Source organism: Kogia breviceps, chromosome 4 (assembly GCF_026419965.1).
Source record: "Kogia breviceps isolate mKogBre1 chromosome 4, mKogBre1 haplotype 1, whole genome shotgun sequence".
NCBI lineage: Eukaryota > Metazoa > Chordata > Mammalia > Artiodactyla > Physeteridae > Kogia > Kogia breviceps.
In genome coordinates this window covers 151,891,837-151,914,271 of record NC_081313.1, presented here as the reverse complement: position 1 = coordinate 151,914,271, position 22,435 = coordinate 151,891,837, and the positions used below count along the sequence as shown (strand labels likewise).

The following is a 22,435-nucleotide window of genomic DNA, read 5'->3' as shown; positions in this document are numbered from 1 at the left end:
CCTGGTTCAATATTCAAAAATTAATTACCAGGCTAAAGAAGAAAAATTACATATCACATCATATCAACTGATGAAGAACAAACATTTGACAAAACTAAATACCCATTCATGATTTAAAACTCTCAGAAAAAGAAGGATAGAAGGAAAAATCCTCAAACCGATAAGGCATCTACCAAATACCTATGCTAACATTATACTCAATAATGAAGACAGAATACTTTCTAAGATTGGGGAAAAGGGGGGATTGTCTGCTCTCACAACTCTTATTCAACATAGTGCTGCAAGTTCTGGTCAGTGCCATAAGGCAAGAAAAAGGAAAGAAAAGCATACATATTGAAAAGAAATAAACTTCTCCCTATTTGCAGGTGAGTAATTTTCTACATAGAAAAAAAATTTTTAATTACCAAAAAACCTACAAAAAACAGAAAAACCAACTCCTAGAATTAGAACTGGGTTCAACAAAGTAGAAGGATACAAAATAAAAATACAAAAATCCATTATATTTCTATATACTGGGAATGAAAACATGGACAGCAAAATTTTAAATACATTATCAAGTATAAGTCTAACAAAACATTTACAGGACTTTTATACCCAAAACTACACAACAGTGATGAAGATGGAGAGACATAACACGTTCATTGATTTGAAGCCTCTACATACTAAAGACATCAGTTCCCCCCAATTTGATATACAGGTTATCAAAATCCCAGTAATATTTTTTGTAACTATAGATAAGATTATTCTAAAATGTATATGGAAAGGCCAAAGAATTAGAATAGCTAAGACCATTCTGAAGAAGTAGACTATAGAGGAGGAATCAGTCTATCTATTTCAAGAATTATTACCCTATTTCAAGTTCCAAAAGCTACGTGATATTGGCAGAAACAGATACACAGATCAATGAAAAGAATAGAGAATCCACACAGATATGTCCAATTGCCCAGTGCAAAAGCAATTCAAGGGAGGACAGACTTTTCAACAAAACCTGCTGGAGCAATTGGACATGCGCAAGCAAAAAACAAACCTTGAATTAATCTTCACGTCTTTTCACTCAAAATGGATTACAGACTTAAATGTAAAACAAAACCATAAATCTTTTAGTACAAAAAACTGGAGGAAATCTTTGGGATCTAGAGCTATTTCAAGGAGTTCTTAGACTTGACATCAAAAGCCATAAAAGCAAAAACTGAAAAACTGAATTTCGTCAAAATTTAAAACTTTTCCTACATAAAAGACCCTGTGTGATATTGTGATTTATATTAAGAAATACATATTTGCTTTTCATCCACTGTTCCTGACACACATATCCTAAAACCTCTGATATTTCCTAAGTGATCAGAGTACTAAAGATGCCTCGTTATGTTAATGAGATGACTTCTGGCCTTATGTGAAAGACGGGGCTGGTTCCCAAGAGAACCCACTATGTGATGAGAGTTGGAACTTTCAGTCTCACCCTGCTAAGGGGAGAGAGGCTGGAGGTTAAATCAATCACCATCAATGGCCAATGATCGAATCAATTATGCCTACATAATGGAGCCTCTATAAAAACCTGAAAGGATGGGGCTCAGAGACCTGTGGGTTGGTGAACATGTGGAGATTCAGGGAGAGTGGTGTGCCTGGAAGAGGGCATGGAAGCTCTGTGCCCTTCCCGCATAACTTGGCCTATGCATTTCTCCAATTTGGCTATTCCTGAGTTATATCCTTTCACAATAAACATGTAATCTAGTGAGTAAATGGGTTACCTCAGTTCTGTGAGCCACTCTACCAAGTTAATCAAACCCAAGGAGGGAGTCACGGGAACCTCCAATCTGTAGCTGGTTGGTCAGAAGCACAAGCACAAATGACAACCTGCGTTGTGACCAGCATGTGAAGTTGGAAGGAAAGGGAAAAGGGGCAGTCTTGTAGGACTGAGCCCTTTACTTATGGAAACTGATGCTATCTCTGGGTAAGTAGTGTCAGAACTGAGTTGAATTGCAGGACACCCAGCTAGTGTCCTAGAATTGCTTGTTGGTGTTGGGGAAAATCACCCACCCACCCTCTCACCCTATTAAGTGGATGAAAAGACAAGCTACATACTGGGAGAAAATATTTGCAAATCGCATATTTGGCAAAACCATAGTATCAAAAATATGTAAAGGTCTCCCAAACATCAACAGTAAAAAAGTAAACAATCCAATTAGTGCATGGGCAAAGGAATAAGAGATATTTCACATACGATGCCATACAGATGACAAATAAGCACATGCAAAGATGTTCAGCACCTTTAACTGTTGGGGAAATGCAAATTACAACTACAATGAGGTATTACTACACAGCTGTCAGAAAGGCTAAAATAAAAATAGTGACAAAATCAATCCTTGGTAAATTTAAGAAAATTGAAATAGTATCAAGTATCTTTCCCGACTACAACACTATGAGACTAGATATCAATACAGGAAAAAAAATCTGTAAAAACTACAAACACATGAGGCTAAACAATACACTACTAAATAACCAAGAGATCACTGAAGAAATCAAAGAGGAAATCAAAAAATACCTAGAACCAAATGACAATGAAAATATGACGACCCAAAACCTATGGGATGCAGCAAAAGCAGTTCTAAGAGGGAAGTTTACAGCAATACAATCCTACCTCAAAAAACAACAAACATCTCAAACAAACAAACTAACCCTACACCTAAAGCATGAGAGAGGAGAAGAACAAAAAACCCCCCAATTTAGCAGAAGGATAGAAATCATAAAGATCAGATCAGAAATAAATGAAAAAGAAATGAAGGAAACGATAGCAAAGATCAATAAAACTAAAAGCTGGTTCTTTGAGAAGATAAACAAAATTGATAAACCTTTAGCCAAGCTCATCAAGAAAAAAAGGGAGAAGACTCAAATCAATAGAATTAGAAATGAAAACGCAGAAGTAACAACTGACACTGCAGAAATACAAAGGATCATGAGAGATTACTACAAGCAACTATATGCCAATAAAATGGACAACCTGGAAGAAACGGTCAAACTCTTAGAAAAGTACAACCTTCTGACACTGAACTAGGAAACTGAAAATATAAACAGACCAATCACAAGCACTGAAATTGAAACTGTGATTAAAAATCTTCCAAAAAATAAAAGCCCAGGACCAGACGGCTTCACAGGCAAATTCTATCAAAGATTTAGAGAAGAGCTAACACCTATCCTTCTCAAACTCTTCCAAAATATAGCAGAGGGAGGAACAATCCCAAACCCATTCTACGAGGCCACTATCACCCTGATACCAAAACCAGACAAAGACGTCACAAAAAAAGAAAACTACAGGCCAATATCATGGATGAACATAGATGCAAAAATCCTCAACAAAATACTAGCAAACAGAATCCAACAGCACATTAAAAGAATCATACACCATGACCAGGTGGGGTTTATCTCAGGAATGCAAGGATTCTTCAATATGCACAAATCAATCAATGTGATAAACCACAGTAACAAGTTGAAGGAGAAAAACCACATGATCATCTCAATAGATGCAGAAAAAGCTTTCGACAAAATTCAATGCCCAGGGCTTCCCTGGTGGCGCAGTGGTTGAGAGTCCGCCTGCCGATGCAGGGGACACTGGTTCATGCCCCAGCCTGGGAAGATCGCACATGCCGCAGAGCAGCTAGGCCCGTGAGCCATGGACGCTGAGCCTGTGCGTCCGGAACCTGTGCTCTGCAACAGGAGAGGCCACAACAGTGAGAGGCCCGCATACCACACACACACACAAAAAAATTCAATACCCATTTGTGATAAAAACTCTCCAGAAAGTAGGCATAGAGGGAACTTACTTCAACATAAGAAAGGCCATATATGACAAACTCACAGCCAACATCATTCTCAATGGTGAAAAACTGAAACCATTTCCACTAAGATCAGGAACAAGACAAGGCTGCCCACTCTCACCACTATTATTCAACACAGTTTTGGAAATTTTAGCCACAGCAATCAGAGAAGTAAAAGAAATAAAAGGAATCCAAATTGGAAAAGAAGTAAAATTGTCAGTTTGCAGATGACATAATACTATACATAGAGAATCCTAAAGATGCTAACAGAGAACTACTAGAGCTAAGCAATGAATCTGATAAAGTAGCAGGATAGAAAATTAATGCACAGAAATCTCCTGCATTCCTATACACTAACGATGAAAAATCTGAAAGAGAAATTAGGGAAACACTCCAATTTACCATTGCAACAAAAAGAATAAAATACCTACGAATAAACCTACCTAAGGAGGTAAAAGACCTGTAGTCAGAAAACTATAAGACACTGATGAAACAAATTAAATATGATACAAGCAGATGGAGAGATATACCATGTTCTTGGATTGGGAGAATCAACATTGTGAAAATGACTCTACTACCCAAAGCAATCTACAGATTCAATGCAATCCCTATCAAACGACCAATGGCATTTCTCACAGAACTAGAACAAAAAATTTCACAATTTGTATGGAAACACAAAAGACCACGAATAGCCAAAGCTATCTTGAGAAAGAAAAACAGAGCTGGAGGAATCAGATTCCCTGACTTCAGACTATACTACAAAGCTACAGTAATCAAGACAGTATGGGGCTTCCCTGGTGGCACAGTGGTTAAGAATCCGCCTGCCAATGCAGGGAACGCGGGTTCGAGCCCTGGTCCAGGAAGATCCCACATGCGGCGGAGCAACTAAGCCCGTGCGCCACAACTACTGAGCCTGCGCTCTAGAGCCCACGAGCCACAACTACTGAAGCCTGCATGCCTAGAGCCCATGCTCCGCAACAAGAGAAGCCACCACAATGAGAAGCCCAGGCACCGCAACGAAGAGTAGCCCCCGCTCGCCGCAACTAGAGAAAGCCCACGCGCAGCAACGAAGACCCAATGCAACCAAAAATAAATAAATAAATAAAATTAAAAAAAAAAAAAAAAAAAAAAAAAAAAAAGAAACCAAAACAGTATGGTACTGGCACAAAAACAGAAATATCAATCAATGGAATAGGACAGCAACCCATGCACATATGGTCACTTTAACTTTGATAAAGGAGGCAAGAATATACAATGGAGAAAAGGCAGCCTCTTCAATAAGTGGTGCTGGGAAAAATGGACAGCTACTTGTAAAAGTATGAAATTAGAACACACCCTAACACCATATACAAAAATAAACTCAAAATGGATTAAAGACCTAAATGTAAGGTCAGACACTATAAACTCTTAGAGGAAAACATAGGTAGAACACTCTATGACATAAATCACAGCAAGATCCTTTTTGGGCCCCCTCCTAGAGAAATGGAAATAAAAACAAAAATAAACAAATGGGACCTAATGAAACTTCAAAGCTTTTGCACAGCAAAGCAAACCATAAACAAGACCAAAGACAACCCTCAGAATGGGAGAAAATATTCGCAATTGAAGCAACTGACAAAGGATTAACCTCCAAAACATACAGGCAGCTCATGCAGCTCAATATCAAAAAAACAAACAACCCAATCCAAAAATGGGCAGAAGACCTAAATAGATATTTCTCCAAAGAAGATATACAGACTGCCAACAAACACATGAAAGGATGCTCAGCATCACTAATCATTAAGAGAAATGCAAATCAAAACTACAGTGAGGTATCAGCTCACACCAGTCAGAATGGCCATCATCAAAAAATCTAGAAACAATAAATGCTGGAGAGGTGTGGAGAAAAGGCAACCCTCTTGCACTGCTGGTGGGAATGTAAACTGATACAGCCACTATGGAGAACAGTATGGAGGTTCCTTAAAAAACTAAAAATAGAACTACCATACAACCCAGCAATCCCACTACCGGGCATATACCCTGAGAAAACCATAGTTCAAAGAGTCATGTACCACAATGTTCATTGCAGCTCTATTTACAATAGCCAGGACATGGAAGCAACCTAAGTGTCCATCAACAGATGAATGGATAAAAATGTGGCACATATATACAATGGAATATTACTCAGCCATAAAAAGAAACAAAATTGAGTTAGGACCTAGAGACCGTCACACAGAGTAAAGTAAGTCAGAAAGAGAAAAATAAATGCCATATGCTAACACATATATATGGAATCTAAAAAAAGAAAAAATGGTTCTGAAGAACCTAGGGGCAGGACAGGAATAAAGACACAGATGTAGAAAATGGACCTGAGTACACCAGGAGGGGGAAGGGTAAGCTGGGACAAAGGGAGAGAGTGGCATGGACATATATACACTACCAAATGTAAAACAGATAGCTAGTGGGAAGTAGCCACATAGTATAAGGAGATCAGCTCGGTGCTTTGTGTTCACCTAGAGGGGTGGGATAGAGAGGATGGGAGGGAGGAGCAAGAGGGAGGAGATATGGGGATATATGTATATGGATAACTGATTCACCTTGTTATACAGTAGAAACTAACACACCATTGTAAAGCAATTATACTCCAATAAAGATGTTAAAAAAAACACAAACACTGACAATACCAAACATTGATAAGGATGCAAAGAAACTGTCACTCATTTATTACTGGTGAAAATGTAAAATAGTACAGCACTCTGGAAAATAACCTGGCAGTTTCTTTAAAAAAGTGACCATGGGGCTTCCCTGGTGGCGCAGTGGTTGACAGTCCGCCTGCCAACGCAGGGGACATGGGTTCGTGCCCCAGTCTGGGAAGATCCCACATTCCGTAGAGCGGCTGGGCCCATGAGCCATGGCCGCTGAGCCTGCGTGTCCAGAGCCTGTGCTCCGCAATGGGAGAGGCCACAACAGTGAGAGGCCCGCATACCAAAAAAAAAACAAAAAACAAAACTGACCATGAAACTAACCTATGCCCCAGCAACTGCACTCCTGGGCATTTACCTTAGAGAAATGAAGACTTACATTCACACAATAACCTGCACACAGAATGTTAACAGCAGCGTCATCTGTAACAGCAAAATACTGGAAACCACCCAGATGTCCTTAAATAGGTCAATGGTTAAACAACCTGTGATACATCCATACCAAGGAATACTACTCATCAACAGAAAGGAGCAAACACCCAGCAACCTGGGTGAATCTCCAAAGAATTAACCTTGGGTGGGGGGAGGGGAACCCAATCTCAAAAGCAACTGACAAAGGATTAATCTCCAAAACATACAAGCAGCTCATGCAGCTCAATATCAAAAAAACAAACAACCCAGTCCAAAAATGGGCAGAAGACCTAAATAGATATTTCTCCAAAGAAGATATACAGACACAGCATGATTCTATTTATATATTATTTTTGAAATAACAAAATCATAGAAATAGATAACGTATCAGTGGTTGTCAGAAGTTAGGGAGTGAACTGGGGCAAGAGGAAAGCAAGTGTGGCTATCAAAGGGCAACATGAGGGATCCTTTGGTGATGGAACTGTTCTCTGTACCTTGATTGTATCAATGTCAATATCCTGGGTGTGATGCTGTACTAGTTTTTGTTTTGTGTTTTTTGGCTGCAGTGGGTCTTCATTACTGCGCATGGGCTTTCTCTAGTTGCAGCGAGTGGGGGCTACTCTTTGTTGTGGTGTGCAGGCTTCTCATTGCAGTGGCTTCTCTTCTTGTGGAGCACAGGCTCTAGGTGCATGGGTTCAGTAGTTGTGGCTCGCAGGCTGTAGAGCCCAGGCTCAGTAGTTGTGGTGCACGGGTTTAGTCGCTCCTCAGCACGTGGGATCTTCCCGGACCAGGGCTTGAACCTGTGTGTCCTGCATTGGCAGGCGGATTCTTAACCACTGTGCCACCAGGGAAGTCTATGTACTATAGTTTTGAAAGATGTTATCACTGGGGGGGGAATAGGTAAAAGGCACATGGATTGTTCCCTGCATTATTTCTTACAGGTTCATGTAAATCTCTTATCTCAAAATTTAAAAAATGAATACACTAAGGTTATAGTCCTATCTTTTACAGTAGAACAATTTTGAAGAACATGGAAAAATGTAAAAAAAAAAAAAAAGTGACGCATGCTAGCCCTATGCAATCAACTTTAAAGAAAATGATATGAACTGATTCATGAGGCAGAAATACTTTGGCTCTGTACGAATGGATAATATAGCAAATAGACATGATTTTTGAACTAAGTGATACATTTTCTCTTCCAAATAATTAACAGGTGCCATGAGAAATCATGAAAGAAGTTTTCAGACAGCAAGGAAAATGTAACTGTTTTACGAAGTAGCTAGCACAGCATTAAAGTGTAAGTTGCAAAGCTCAGGAAAATAACATAGCATTTGCCTTAAAAAGGTGAAATCAAGTGAAAAGACTGCTATTGCAGACAGACTGTAACAATGTCCAACAGAATGGCTGAGATAAACAAATTATCCTGGTGAAACTATACTTCCAAGAAAGAAACATAAAGGCATAAATGTCGAACTACAGTAAAGGATCTTTCTGAAGTAGAAGACCAAGGACTAATGAAAAACAAATGTGCCATAAAGACTTCCCTATCTGGCCCCAGCGTTTACTTAAATCAGTGAGAAAATTTGTGAGCAATGACCCTAACTTCAAATAAAGTTTGTAAATCCTTAGAGAAATGAATACAGATTAAGGTTTGTAAACTATATACTGTAAGATTACAAAACCTTGAACCAGAAGGGCATACAACAGTAGCTGCCTCTGGGACGAGAAAGAGACTAGAAGAGGAACAAAGAAGGCCTTAATGTTCTATAATGTTCTATTTCTTTTGCGTTAAAAGAATTCTTTTGTCACAAAAGTGACAAAATATTAATTTTTAATTCTGGTAGTCTGTATATGAATTACACTTTGCTGCATTTTACATTTTTGTTTTTCAAATTTAAAAGCAGGAAAATAAGAATAAATTAGACTTATCATAGGGAGATACAACAGAGAAGGCATTTGCAGCTCACATTTCCCTGACTTCCATTTCAAGAGGCCTCAGCCAGTGTAGCCCATACAGACAAAAACTTTCCAAAGGATGATTTATAAAGCTGATGTTTGTTGAACATTGTTTTACATATATTTGTAAATGTATTATTTGCATTTTTCCATTTGTTGTTGTGAACAATACCATTACTTTTATAATATGAAATGTATTTACAGAAATAAAACCTCACTTTATAACTATATTTTTAAGAAATAAAAGTATACTTCTTGAAGACTTTATCATGTGATTTTTTGGGGGGGGCCACACCACATAGCATGTGGGATCTTAGTTCCCCCATCAGGGATCAAACCCATGCCCCCTGCAGCGAAGGGCAGAGTCACAACCACTGGACTGCCAGGGAAGTTCCCCTGTGATCTATTTTAAGGAATCAATTATAGAGTAAGCTGGATACATCTACAAGACTGGTGAAGAACCACAATGTGATAAAAAAATTTATAGGTTTTGACATATTATTAAAATGGGACTTTTAACCTTGCTGGTTTAAAAGAATATTTCCCAATAGTTCTTACTAGGTTAATTATGTCCCCGAGTTCTAAAATATTAGTAAAGTCCTTATAAATCAATTTTATTTTTGATTTTAAAAGCAATGCTTAAATACTGGTCTTTATTAGAGGATCCAAACAGATCAAAATTTTCTACTTGCTTTCTGCATTTTGTGAGAATCTCCAATTTTTGAGATTTGAACATAAAACAAACAAAAAAGCTGTTTTACAGCATGATGAAATAAAGTCTGACGTCAGGAATGTATCACCAAAACATAGAGGTGACTAAAAGAAAGGCTAGAAAAGCAAGGCTGGGCTAGGAGCAAAAAATAAGAAGAAGACCAGCAGACAATCTATAAGTGAAAAAAGAAAGAAAACCATTGGACTGTATCTAACAAAATGATGAACTCTGGGGAAGAGTGAACCTGCAAATCCCTGGCAAAAGGATTCCCTTTTATGGCTTCTTTAGACTCAAAGACATACGTACAAACCACAAGAAGCACAAATATGGGAAGTCATACCTTTCAGGCCTAAAGTCTGCAACTGAAACAGTTTTCCCAGCTCAAAAGGTAGAACTCGTAACAGGTTGTTATTTAAATGGAGTTCCCTGTTAATGTAAAAATTCCAGGAAGTCAGAAGATATATTAACCTTTAACTAACAGTTAAAATCAACAATATAATTTCTAGAAATATAAGATATAAGTTCCTAAGAATATAAAATTTAGTATTCTACACCAATGTCTAGCAGAGTGCTTCTTAAATCATATGTGGTTAAAAAAAACAAGCAAACAAAAAGACAACAAAAAACCCCAAACTGCCACAGACCAAATACATTTGTAAAACACAGGAAAAAAATTAATTACTATAAAAATGTGATGAGAAAAAAAAAGACCAACAAAATATAAGCCCCAATTTTTTTAAGGGTATTGGATTCAAAAGACACTTGCTGTGCATCTCACTGCAGGCTGGTGACACAGTTTGAAAATGGCACAGTCCAGATACCACCCTGAGAGCAGAACTGGTCTAGCATACATGGAGGTCTAACACACATGTTTAAGAAAGGGGAAATGAATGATAAAAACAGCCTAACATGTGAATTGTTAAAAGAAAATTTAAATGATCATATAGTACCAAATCAAAATAGTTTATGGTAGTTGCACAATACATTTATGATTAATAATACTAAAGTTTCATTTTAGAAATAATGGTAGCTATATTAATAACTACTGATTATTTTAGTGATTTGTTTTGTATAGAAAATAGAATTGTGAAAGGAATCTTCAGTAGGAAAAAAAGAAAGACCCAATATTAAGATATTGGCAATGTCCTATGATAAGTTTTATTTGTCAATTTTTACATGTGAATGAGAACTACTGATACTTCTATAGCCCTTGGTTCTTGGAATTTAAATGAAGCTTGGTTACCACTGAGTAAACCAGAGGTTGGTGAGGCCATAAACTGAATAAGAAAAACTCACTCTGAATACTTAGTTCCTGTTTATTTCCAAATATATCACACAGGAAAGGAGGTCCTTGAAGTGAATTTGGTTCAGGGGATTAAAAATAGTCATGGTATATACTCAATAATTAAGCCTAAAAAATGTCAAAGGGCTGGAATGGAAGCAATAGAGGTAAAGAAACTCTCACAAGGTCCTTATTCCTTTTTACTATGCAGCAAATGATAGAAGGCAGCAGAAAAGCCAGTGGAATTTTTTTTAAAAAAGGGGGGGGGGTTAATATGAAATGGGGCAAGATTTTCTATTGGGATTAACATAATAGCTGGAAATTGGCTTTATATTCAACCTGGGTAGATCTCATCTATCTTATAAAACAGAGGTTACAGCAATTATTATTTACTAAAACAATATGTACCAAGCAGTGTTGCTAGTAGTTTCTTAGTCATTATCTCAAATATCTCTAATCTCAGCCTTAGTTGGGTCATTATCATAGCAACTTCATGGATGAAGAAACACTCCACAAGGTTTTAAGAAGCCTGCCCCAAATCACACAACTTGTAAACGACTGAGTCAGGTTTCTAACCTGAACTCTGTGTGACTCCACATCCTATCCACCTCCTATAGTCCACACTATAGGCCCCCATATTCAATCACTAATTCTAGCTTCTTTCAAGTCCTGGCTTTGTTACTATCATGCATACAAGCCCTGGGATGGCCAAAATGGGATCATTAATTGGCAATGGCTTCCTGGATCCCATATTAAGGATGGTATAGGGCCCCAGAATTTAGTGGGGGAAAAGCTTCTCAACTGACTGTCACAGGTAGAGTGCATATATGGGATAACACAAGTGCCTTCTATTTGTCTGCCCCACTTTGTCCAAAAATTTTGTTTCAAAAATAAAGCATATTACACAAAACAGCAACAAAATAAATTTTAGGCAATGGATCTAAATGACTTATTTATTAGCTGACATTCAATTTTCTCAGAAAACTTTACCTGAAGAACACAGTCATGTTTAACTGTGTTCAAATACCATTAAATTGACAATGTCGTTTGCCAACAAAGTGGTGTTTCCTAACAATATAATAATATATTCTTTTAGGGGGTATATAGCTATGTACTAAGTTGAATCTGTATACCTGAGTGATACCATGTTTCCGAGTTCTGCCGGTAAACTCCTGATTTTATTAGAGGACAGGTCCAGATACACCAGATTGTGAAGCTTGGCAATGTCTGAAGGAATGCGGGACAGGGAATTGTCACTTAGATACAAAGCTGTCAAGTGAGTTAGTGACCACAAAGATGAGCTTAAGCTTCTTACTTTTCCTGTAAAAGAAGAAAAAAATAGGGTAACAATTATATAGTGTTCCATACCAAATGTAAAATAGATAGCTAGTGGGAAGAAGCTGCATAGCACAGGGAGATCAGCTTGGTGCTTTGCATCCACCTAGAGGGGTGGGATAGGGAGGATGGGAGGGAGACACAAGAGGGAGGAGATATGGGGATATATGTATATGTATAGCTGATTCACTTTGTTATACAGCAGAAACACACCATTGTAAAGCAATTATACCCAATAAAGATGTTTAAAAAAAATTATATAGTGTTCTCTACAATTTGGTCCCTGGATTAAGTAACATTTTAGATATTTTATTCAGTAATAATTTTTTAAAAAATAAATTTATTTATTTATTTTTGGCTGTGTTGGGTCTTCGTTGTTGCACACGGGCTTTCTCTAGTTGTGGCGAGTGGGGGCTACTCTTCATTGTGCTGTGCGGGCTTCTCATCGTGGTGGCTTCTCTTGTTGCAGAGCACGGGCTCTTGGAGCGCAGGCTTCAGTAGTTGTGGAGAGGTGGGGCTTCAGTAGTTGTGGCTTGCGGGCTCTAGAGCGCAGGCTCAGTAGTTGTGGCGCACAGGCTTAGTTGCTCCGCAGCATGTGGGATCTTCCTGGACCAGGATTCAACCCGTATCCCCTGCATTTGCAGGTGGATTCTTAACCACTGCGCCACCAGGGAAGTCCCATATTGAGTAATAGTTTATCACACAAAAAATTGTGAGAAAAGGGTCAATAGTAGAAACCTTACCGATTCTAGAACAATTCACTGCTATGATTAAGTTATAAACTCTCCACTTGGCAGACTAAAAAAAAAAAAAACCCATTTAAGGCAATACATCAATATTTAGATTCCACTGTTATTTTTAAGAATACAATAGTTAAGACTTTATCCTTTAAATTAGCCTCAGCTATGACAAGAAAAAGCATGAATAATTTATAGCAATGATAAGTCCAATATTTCAACATGAATGATTTGGACTTATGCAAAAAAAATCAAATCTAGTATCTCAGAGGCTATTCATATCTATACTCCAGAAAACAAGAATTTTGCCTAAAAACAGAAGGTACGTGAGATAGTCTCAGCTTATCAAACTTTTAAGAGTACCAAAGTAATAATTTCATCAATAATAATGTAATTAGACAAATCTGTACTGTATAATTAAAAGGAAAAATACCTGCCCAGAAGCATTTCAGATATTAAGTCATAACTATACATAATCAAACAGTAACAGACATAGGATTCAAGAGTCAAGAGTAGTGACTAGAAACAGAATAATTTCTTTCAATGCAATATTAAATCTGTACTTTGGCAGTTCTTGATGACAACTGTTTCTAAATTCACCTAAGAATTTTCCCCACAATATTTTTAATAGTGCAGGTTATAGTCTGAGAGAGAATAAAACAAACGGATGTAATGAAAATGTAAGTCTTTGAAAACTGATTTTCTATTGGCTGAAAAAGCAGTCTAGAGACTTCTAATCAAAATGGAATAACAGGGACCAAATTTACTATCCCCCCTAACAATTATAAAACAAGACAATATACATGAATCAACAAATATCAGAGATCAGACACCAATCAGCACAGGAGAGTGATCCCTGAAGGATGGAAAACAAACAAGACAGGCGAACAGCAGCACAGGGAGGGGATTCCAGGGAAAGAACACTGATCTCCCGCAAGTTCAGGACACAGAGCAAATGTCCAGGGAAGCCAGGATGACTAGAATTTACAAAGGCAGAGTACCAGAGAGGAGAGAGATCAACAGAAAGGTCTGGAGATTTGAGGTTCCCCTCAAGTTGTCACCTGAGTACTGACCACCATATGCATGTGAGAAATTGCCTGAGCCAGAGGGAAAAAACACCCAAAAGGAGTTAAGGTTAACAACCCCTAGGTTCACACATCACCCAGGTTCACACATCACTCAATAAGGTAAAATTCACAATATCTGGCACCCAATTAAAAATTACTAGGTATGCAAAGAAACAGGAAAATATCATCCATAATGAAAAGTCAGTCAATTAAAACCAGTCCAGAAAAGATAATGATAAAATTAGTAGACAGACATTAAAAGTTACTTTAATTATATTCCATATGGTCAGAAGCTGGAAAGGCTAAACATAGTAACTAGTGATACAAGATAGCACACTCAAATTGAACTTCTAAAGTTGAACACCATGGTTAAGAGAAAATGGGGAATGACTGCTAATGTTTTGAGGGTTGCTTTTGGGGACAGTGAAAATGTTCTCAAATTGACTATGGTAATGGGTGCACAACCCTGTAAATATATAAAAAACTACTGAATTTGCACCTTAAGTGGGTGAATTGTGTGAATTATACTGTTACCAATTACAGCCGTCACCAAAAGAGGCAGACAGACACACACACACAGAGGCAGAAAAATTTCCACATTAATGCACTGAAGGAAAAAAGTCGTATCGACCTAGCAACCCAGAAAACAACTTTCAAGAGTGATGGCAAATTGCAAGATGAAAAGAGCTATGGAGATGGATGGTAGTGATGGATGCACAACATTATGAATGTTGTTGATAAAAAAACCTTCCCACAAAGAATATTCTAGAACCAGAAGAGTTCATTGGCGAATACTACCAAACATTTAAGGAAGAATTAATATCAATTCTACACAAATTCATCCAGAAAATTGAAGAGGACAATTTCCAACTCATTCTATAAGGTCATCATCATCCTGACACCAAAATCAGACAAAACTAGTACAAGAAAACTACAAAATGACATCCTCATGAACATAAATGTAAACTGACAAAAGAGATCCAACAATATATTAAAAGGATAATGACCAGGTAAAATTTGCACCAGAAAATGCTAGGTTTGTTGAACATTCAAAAAATATAATTTAAAAAATGTTTCTCACAAAAGAAAATCATCTAAATAAATGCAGGAAGAGTGTTTGACAAAATCAGCATCCATTCCTGATTTTTAAAAATCTCTCATACCAGCTGATTTTTCAGCAGAAACTCTACAGGCCAGAGGGGAGTGGCACAATATATTTAAAGTAATGAAAGGGAAAAACCTACAAGAATATTCTACCCAGCAAGGCTCTCATTCAGATTTGGAGAAATCAAAAGCTTTACAGACGAGCAAAAGCTAAGCTTTACAACAAACCAGCTTTACAACAAATGTAAGGGAACTTCTCTAGGTGAAAAATAAAAGGCCACAACTAGAAAGAAAGTTATGAAAATGAAAAAGCTCACCAGTAAAGGCAAGCATACAGTAAAAGTAGGAAATCACACACACAATCCTAGTAGGGAGGCTAAGAAACAAAAAGTAGTAAAATCACTATGTCCAGAATAAGCAGTTAAGAGATACACAAAAAAAATAAGACGTAAAATGTGATATCAAAAACAGTAATTGTAAGGGGAGGAGAGTACAAATGCAGCGTTTTTAGAATGCATATACACTGCTATACAAACCTCATGGTAACCACAAACCAAGTATCTATAATAGATATACACACAAAAAAGAAAAAGGAATTCAAACATAACACTAAAGACAGTCATCAAATCATGAGAACAAAAGAAGAAAAGGAAAAAAGACCTAAAAAACCAAATCTAAAACAATTAACAAAATGGCAAAAAGAATATACATATCAATAATTACCTTAAACGTAAATAGACTAAATGCTCCAACCAAAAGACATTGAGTGGCTGAATGGATGCAAAAACAGTACCCTATATATGCTACCTACAAAACACTCACTTCAGAACTAAAGACACACACCAAGTGAGTGAGTTGAAAAAAAGAATTCTACCCAAATGGAAACCAAAAGAAAGCCAGAGTAGCAATACTTACATCAGACAAAACAGACTTTAAAATAAACATTGTTACAGAAGACAAAAAAGGACATTACATAATGACCAAAGGATCAATCCAGGAAGAAGATATAACAACTGTAAATATATATGCACCCAACATGAAGCACTTAAATATATAAGGCAAATATTAACATACATAAAAGGAGACATCAACAATAACACAATAATAGTATTGGACTTAACACCCCACTTACATCAATGGACAAGTCATCAGAGAGAAAATCAATAAGGAAACAGAGACCTTAAATGACACATTAGACAAAACAGACTTAACTGATAAATATAGAGCGTTCTATCCAAAAGCAGCAGAATAAACATTCTTTTCAAGTGCACATGGAACATTCTCCAGGACAGATCACATTCTAGGCCACAAAACAAGCCTTGGTAAATTTAAGAAAATTTAAACCATATCAAGCATCTTTTCTGACCACAATGCTGAGACCAGAAATCAACTACAAGGAAAAAAAATGCAAAAAACACAAACAATATGCTATTAAACAGTCAATGCACCACTGAAGAAATCAAAGAGGAAATCAAAAATACCTAGACAAATGAAAATGAAAACACAATGATCCAAAACCTATGGGACACAGCAAAAGCAGTTCTAAGAGGGAAATTTATAGTGATACAAGCTAACCTCAGGAAACAAGAAAAATCTCAAATAAACAACCTAACTTTACACCTAAAGCAACTAGAGAAAGAACAAACAAAACCCAAAGTTAGTAGAAGTTAAGAAATCATGAAGATCAGAGCAGAAATAAATGAAATGGAGACTAAAAAAAATAATAAAGATCAATAAAACTAAAAGTTGGTTCTTTGAAAAGATAAACAAAATTGATAAACCTTTAGCCAGACTCATCAAGAAAAAACAGGAGAGGGCCCAAGTCAATAAAATCAGAAATGAAAAAAGGAGAAGTTACAACTGATACCACAGAAATACAAAGGATCAAAAGAGACTACTATGAACAACTATATACCAATAAAATGGACAATCTATAAGAAATGGACAAATTCTTAGAAAGGTATAATCTCCCAAGAATGAACCAGGAAGAAATAGAAAACATGAACAGACCAATTACCAGTATTGATTTTGAATCAATAATTTTAAAACTCCCAACAAACAAAAGTCCAGGACCAGATGGCTTCACTGGTGAATTCTACTAAATTTTTAGAGAAGAGTTAACATCCAACCTTTTAAAACTATTCCAAAAAATTATAGAGGAAGGAACATTTATAATCTCGTTCTATGAGGCCAGCGTCACCCTGATACCAAAATCAGACAAAGATATAACAAAAAGAAGAAAATTAGAGGCCAATATCACTGATGAGCACAGATGCAAAAATCCTCAACAAAATAACAGCAAATTGAATCCAACAACACATTAAAAGGATCATACACCATGATCAAGTGGGATTTATCCCAGGGATGCAAGGATACTTCAATATCCACAAACCAATCAATGGGATACACCACATTAACAAATTGAAGAATAAAAAACCATAGGATCATCTCAATAGATACAGAAAACACTTCTGAAAAAACCAACATACATTTATGATAAAAAAAACTCTCCAGAGATTGTGGATATAGAAGGAACTTACCTCAACACAATAAAGGTCATATATGATAAACCCACAGCTAGCATCATACTCAATGGTGAAAAGCTGAAAGCATTCCCTCTAAGATCAGGAAGAAGACAAGGATGCCCACTCTTGCCACTTTTATTCAACATAGTTTGGAAGTCTTAGACACAGCAATCCGATAAGAAATAAAAGGAATCAAATTAGAAAGGAAGAAGTAAAACTGTCACTGTTTGCAGATGACATGATACTATACATAGAAAATCCTAAGGATGCCACCAGAAAACTACTAGAGCTCATCACTGAATCTGGTAAATTTGCAGGATACAAAATTAATATACAGAAATCTGTTGCATTTCTATACACTAACAACAAACTACCAGAAAGAAATGAAAGAAACGTCATTTTGCATCACATCAAAAAGAATAAAATACCTAGGAATAAACCTACCTAAAGAGGCAAAAGACCTGTATTCCAAACAACTATTAGACACTGATGAAAGAAACTGAAGATGACCAACACAGATGGAAAGATATATCATGTTCTTGGATTGGAAGAATCAATAATGTTAAAATGACCATACTATCCAAGGCAATCAACAGATTCAATGCAGTCCCTATCAAATTACCAATGGCATTTTTCACAGAACTAGAACAACAAATTTTAAATTTGTATCAAAACAGAAAAGATCCCAAACAGCCAAAACAATCTTGAGAAAGAAAAACATAGTGGGAGGAATTATACCCTGACTTCAGACTATACTACAAGCTACAGTACTCAAAACAGTATGGTACTGGCACAAAAACAGACACATAGATCAGTGGAACAGGACAGAAAGCCCAGAAATAAACCTACACACTTATGGTCAATTAATCTATGACAAAGGAGGTAAGACTATACAACAGAGAAAAGATGATCTCTTCAAAAAGTGGTGTTGGGGACTTCCCTGGTGGCACAGTGGTTGAGAGTCCACCTGCCGATGCAGGGGACGCAGGTTCATGCCCCAGTCTGGGAAGATCCCACATGCCGCGGAGTGGCTGGGCCCGTGAGCCACAGCCACTGAGCCTGCGTGTCCGGAGCCTGTGCTCCACAATGAGAGAGGCCACAACAGTGAGAGGCCCGCGTACCACAAAAAACAAAAACAAACAACAAAAAAAGTGGTGTTGGGAAAACTGGACAGCTATATGTAAATGAGTGAAATTAGAACATTCTCTAACACCATGTACAAAAATAAACTCAAAATGGATTTAAGACCTAAATGTAAGACCAGATACTAAAAAACTCCTAGAGGAAAACATAGGCAGAACAATCTTTGACATAAATCACAGCAATATTTTTGGGGGCTCTGCCTCCTAAAGTAAAGGAAATAAAAGCAAAAATAAACAAATGCAACCTAATTAAACTTAAAAGCTTTTGCACAGCAAAGGAAACCATCAACAAAACAAAAAGACAACCTACTCAATGGGAGTAAATATTTGCAAATGATATGACCTATAAGGGGTTAATATCCAACATATATAAAAAGCTCATACAACTCAATATCAAAAAACAACCAACCCGATTAAAAAATGGGCAGAACTGATTAGTTTTCCAAAGAGGAAATGCAGATGGCCAACAGGCACATGAAAAGATGCTCAACATCTCTTACCATTGGGAAATGCAAATCAAAACCACAATGAGATACCCCTCACACCTGTCAGAATGGCTATCACCAAAAAGAACAATAATAACAAATGTTGGTGAGGATGTGGAGGAAAGGGAACCCTCCTACACTGTTGGTGGGAATGTAAACTGGTGCAGCCACTGTGGAAAACAGTATGAGGTTTCTCAAAAAACTAAAAATAGAATTACCATATGACCCAGCAATTCCACTCTTTAAACACTAATTCCAAAAGATACATGCTTCTCAATGTTTATAGCAGCATTATTTGCAATTGCTAAGACATGGAAGCAACATAAGTGTCCATCAACAGATGAATGGATAAAGATGTGGTATACGGATACAATGAAATACTACTCAGCCATAAAAAGGAATGAAATTTTGCCATTTGCAGCAACATGGATGGACGTGGAAGGCATTATGCTAAGTGAGTAAGTCAGAAAAAGAAAGACAAATGTTGTATGATATCATTTATATGTGGAATCTAAAAAATATAACTAGTGAATATAACAAAAAGGAGGTACACATTCATAGATATAGAGAACAGACTAGTAGTTACCAGTGGTGGGAGGGCAGGGGCGATATATGGGTGGGAGGTACAAACCACTGGGTGAAAGGCCACAAGGATGTATTGTACAACATGGAGAATATAGCCAATATTCTATAATAACTGTAAACGGAGTGTAACCTCTAAAGATTGTATAAGAAATTTGAAAAGAATTTTTAATAAAAATAAAATAAAATGAATCCTCTTGTATACTAAAAAAAAATATTTTAAACTCTCAGTAAGCTAAGAATAGACAGCTTCCTCAATCTTGATAAAGGGCATCTACAAAAAGCTTAGTGATTAAGGGATAAATCCTTTCCCTAAGGTCAGAAACAAAGCAAGAATATCTACTCTCACCACTACCATTCAACATTATACCAGAAGTCCTAGCCATTCCAAGAAGACAAGAAAAATTAAAAACTGAAAAGGGAGAAGTAAAGTTCTTTATTTGCAAATACCAAATCATCTATTTAAAAATCCTATGGAATCTATAAAAATGCTACCAATATGTGATTTTAGCAAAGTCGTAGAACAAAAGATCGATATACAAAAATACCGTATTTCTGTATGCTAGCAATGAATAATCAGAAATTGACATTTAAAAATCATAACATTTACAATTATTTACTGTATTATATATCAAAATTATGAAACATTTAGGGGTAAATTTGACCAAAAAAATGTGCAGAACCCATGTGTCCTAAGAACTACAAAACAATGCTGAGAGAAATGAAAAAAGTCCTAAGTAAGTGAAGAGAGATACAGTGTTCACAGATCAGAAGATTCAATATTGTTAAGATGTTAGATCTCCCCAAAGTGGTTTACAGAGTCAACACAATCCCAATGAAAATATCAACAAGTTTGAAACTGGCATGCTGATTTTAAAATTCATATGAAAATTCAAAGGACATAGAAAAGCCACAGCAACTCTGAAAAAGAACAAAGACCAACACTGGGCTTCCCTGGTGGCGCAGTGGTTGAGAGTCCGCCTGCCGATGCAGGGGACACGGGTTTGTGCCCCGGTCCAGGAGGATCCCACATGCCGCGGAGCGGCTGGGCCCATGAGCCATGGCCACTAAGCCTGTGCTCCACAACAGGAGAGGCCACAACAGTGACAGACCTGCATACCACAAAAAAAAAAAAAAAAAAAAAAAAAAAGACCAACACTACCTGATTTCAGGACTAATTATATAAAGAACTCTAAAAACTCAATAAAAAGAAAACAACCTAAAACAGGTAAATGATGTGAACAGACACTTCACCAAAGACAACATAGAGATGGCAAATAATCACATGAAAAGATGCTCAACATGAATAGTCATTAGGAAAATTCAAATTAAAACCACAATGAGATACCACTGCACACCCAGAAGAATGGCTGAAATTAAAAAGACTTGCCTTGCCAAGTGTTGGTGAGGGTATGGATCAAAGATATGTAACACAAATGTAAAATGAGACAACCTCTTTGCAAAACAGTCTGTCAGTATTTTTAAAAGTTAGACATACACCTATCATATGACCAGTTCCATTCTTAGGTATTTGCCCAAGAGAAACAAAGCTATGCCCACACAAAGACTTACACATAAAATGTTCACAGTAGCTTAATCTTTAATAGCCAAATACCAGAAATCATCCAAATATGTTCATCAACAAGTGAATGATAAACAAACGCTGGTATATCCAAATAATGGAATAATACTCGATAATAAAAAGAATGTACTGACCAACAAAAATGGATAAATCTCAAATTAAGTAGAGTAAACAAAAATAAAATAAAAGAGTACATACCTTATGACTTCATTTACATAAAAATTCTACAAAATGTAAAGTAATCTATGGTTATAGAAATCAGAACAGTGGTTGCCTGCGTATGGGAGAGGGGATGAAGAAATATAATAAACTATTTACTGAGAGCCTACCATGTGTTTCAGCCCCCTACACTCAAGGTACTACTTAAGAAGAAAAGGACTTGAGAAATGTATTTTTATACTTCAACTTAACTGGAAGGATATAAAATTCTCAAACAATAAGGTAGCCAAAAAGAAAACCAGAAAAGTCTGTGAAGAAGGGAAGGAAAAAAAAAAAGTCAAGTATAAGGAATCATGTATAAATACATCAATCATACAGGGGTTGGAGAGAGAAGGGAAGGGAAGACTCATATCTCTACCATATGCCAAAAAGAAAAATTCTGGAATAAATTTATAAACACCAAAACCCAAAAAAAGAAATGGAAGAGAATATATCTTAAGCATAAAAACTCATATCCTAGAATCCAACAATGAAAAGCACTGTCAAGTTTGAATTCATTAAAATTTAAAACCTCTACAGTTGACCTTTGAACAATGTGGACGCTCCACACATAACCTGCAGTAAGTCCTCTGTATCTGCTGTTCTGCATCCTCGGATTCAACCAACCTTGGATCATGTAGTACTGCAGTGTGCATTTACTGAAAAACACCTGCATATAAGAGGGCCTATGCAATTCAAACCGGGAATTTCAAGGGTCAACTGAATATGGTGGAGATGCCAACACGTTTGGCAGCCAAAGAGATAACGTCCATTAATTCAGCCAACTTTCAGTGACTAGTATGCTGGTGTGGGGACAGAATGGTAAA

General features: G+C 36.8%; 1 protein-coding gene across 5 annotated transcripts in view; it reads right to left on the bottom strand.

Moving 5' to 3' along the window:
- Nucleotides 1-22,435, bottom strand: part of CNOT6 (CCR4-NOT transcription complex subunit 6) — a 64,103-nt gene that overhangs the window by 19,148 nt on the left and 22,520 nt on the right. For 3 of the 5 annotated variants that reach the window (XM_059061035.2, XM_059061036.2, XM_067032249.1), the window contains exons 3-4: nucleotides 11,985-12,171; nucleotides 9,910-9,995 (exon numbers count right to left, since the gene is read on the bottom strand). The exons of 1 other annotated variant lie outside the window; for it this stretch is intronic. In XM_059061035.2, coding sequence (XP_058917018.1) covers nucleotides 9,910-9,995; nucleotides 11,985-12,171 — 273 coding nt within the window. Of the gene's footprint in view, nucleotides 1-9,909; nucleotides 9,996-11,984; nucleotides 12,172-12,929; nucleotides 12,985-22,435 lie in introns of all 5 variants that reach the window. One more of the 5 variants, XM_067032251.1, reaches the window with a different exon arrangement.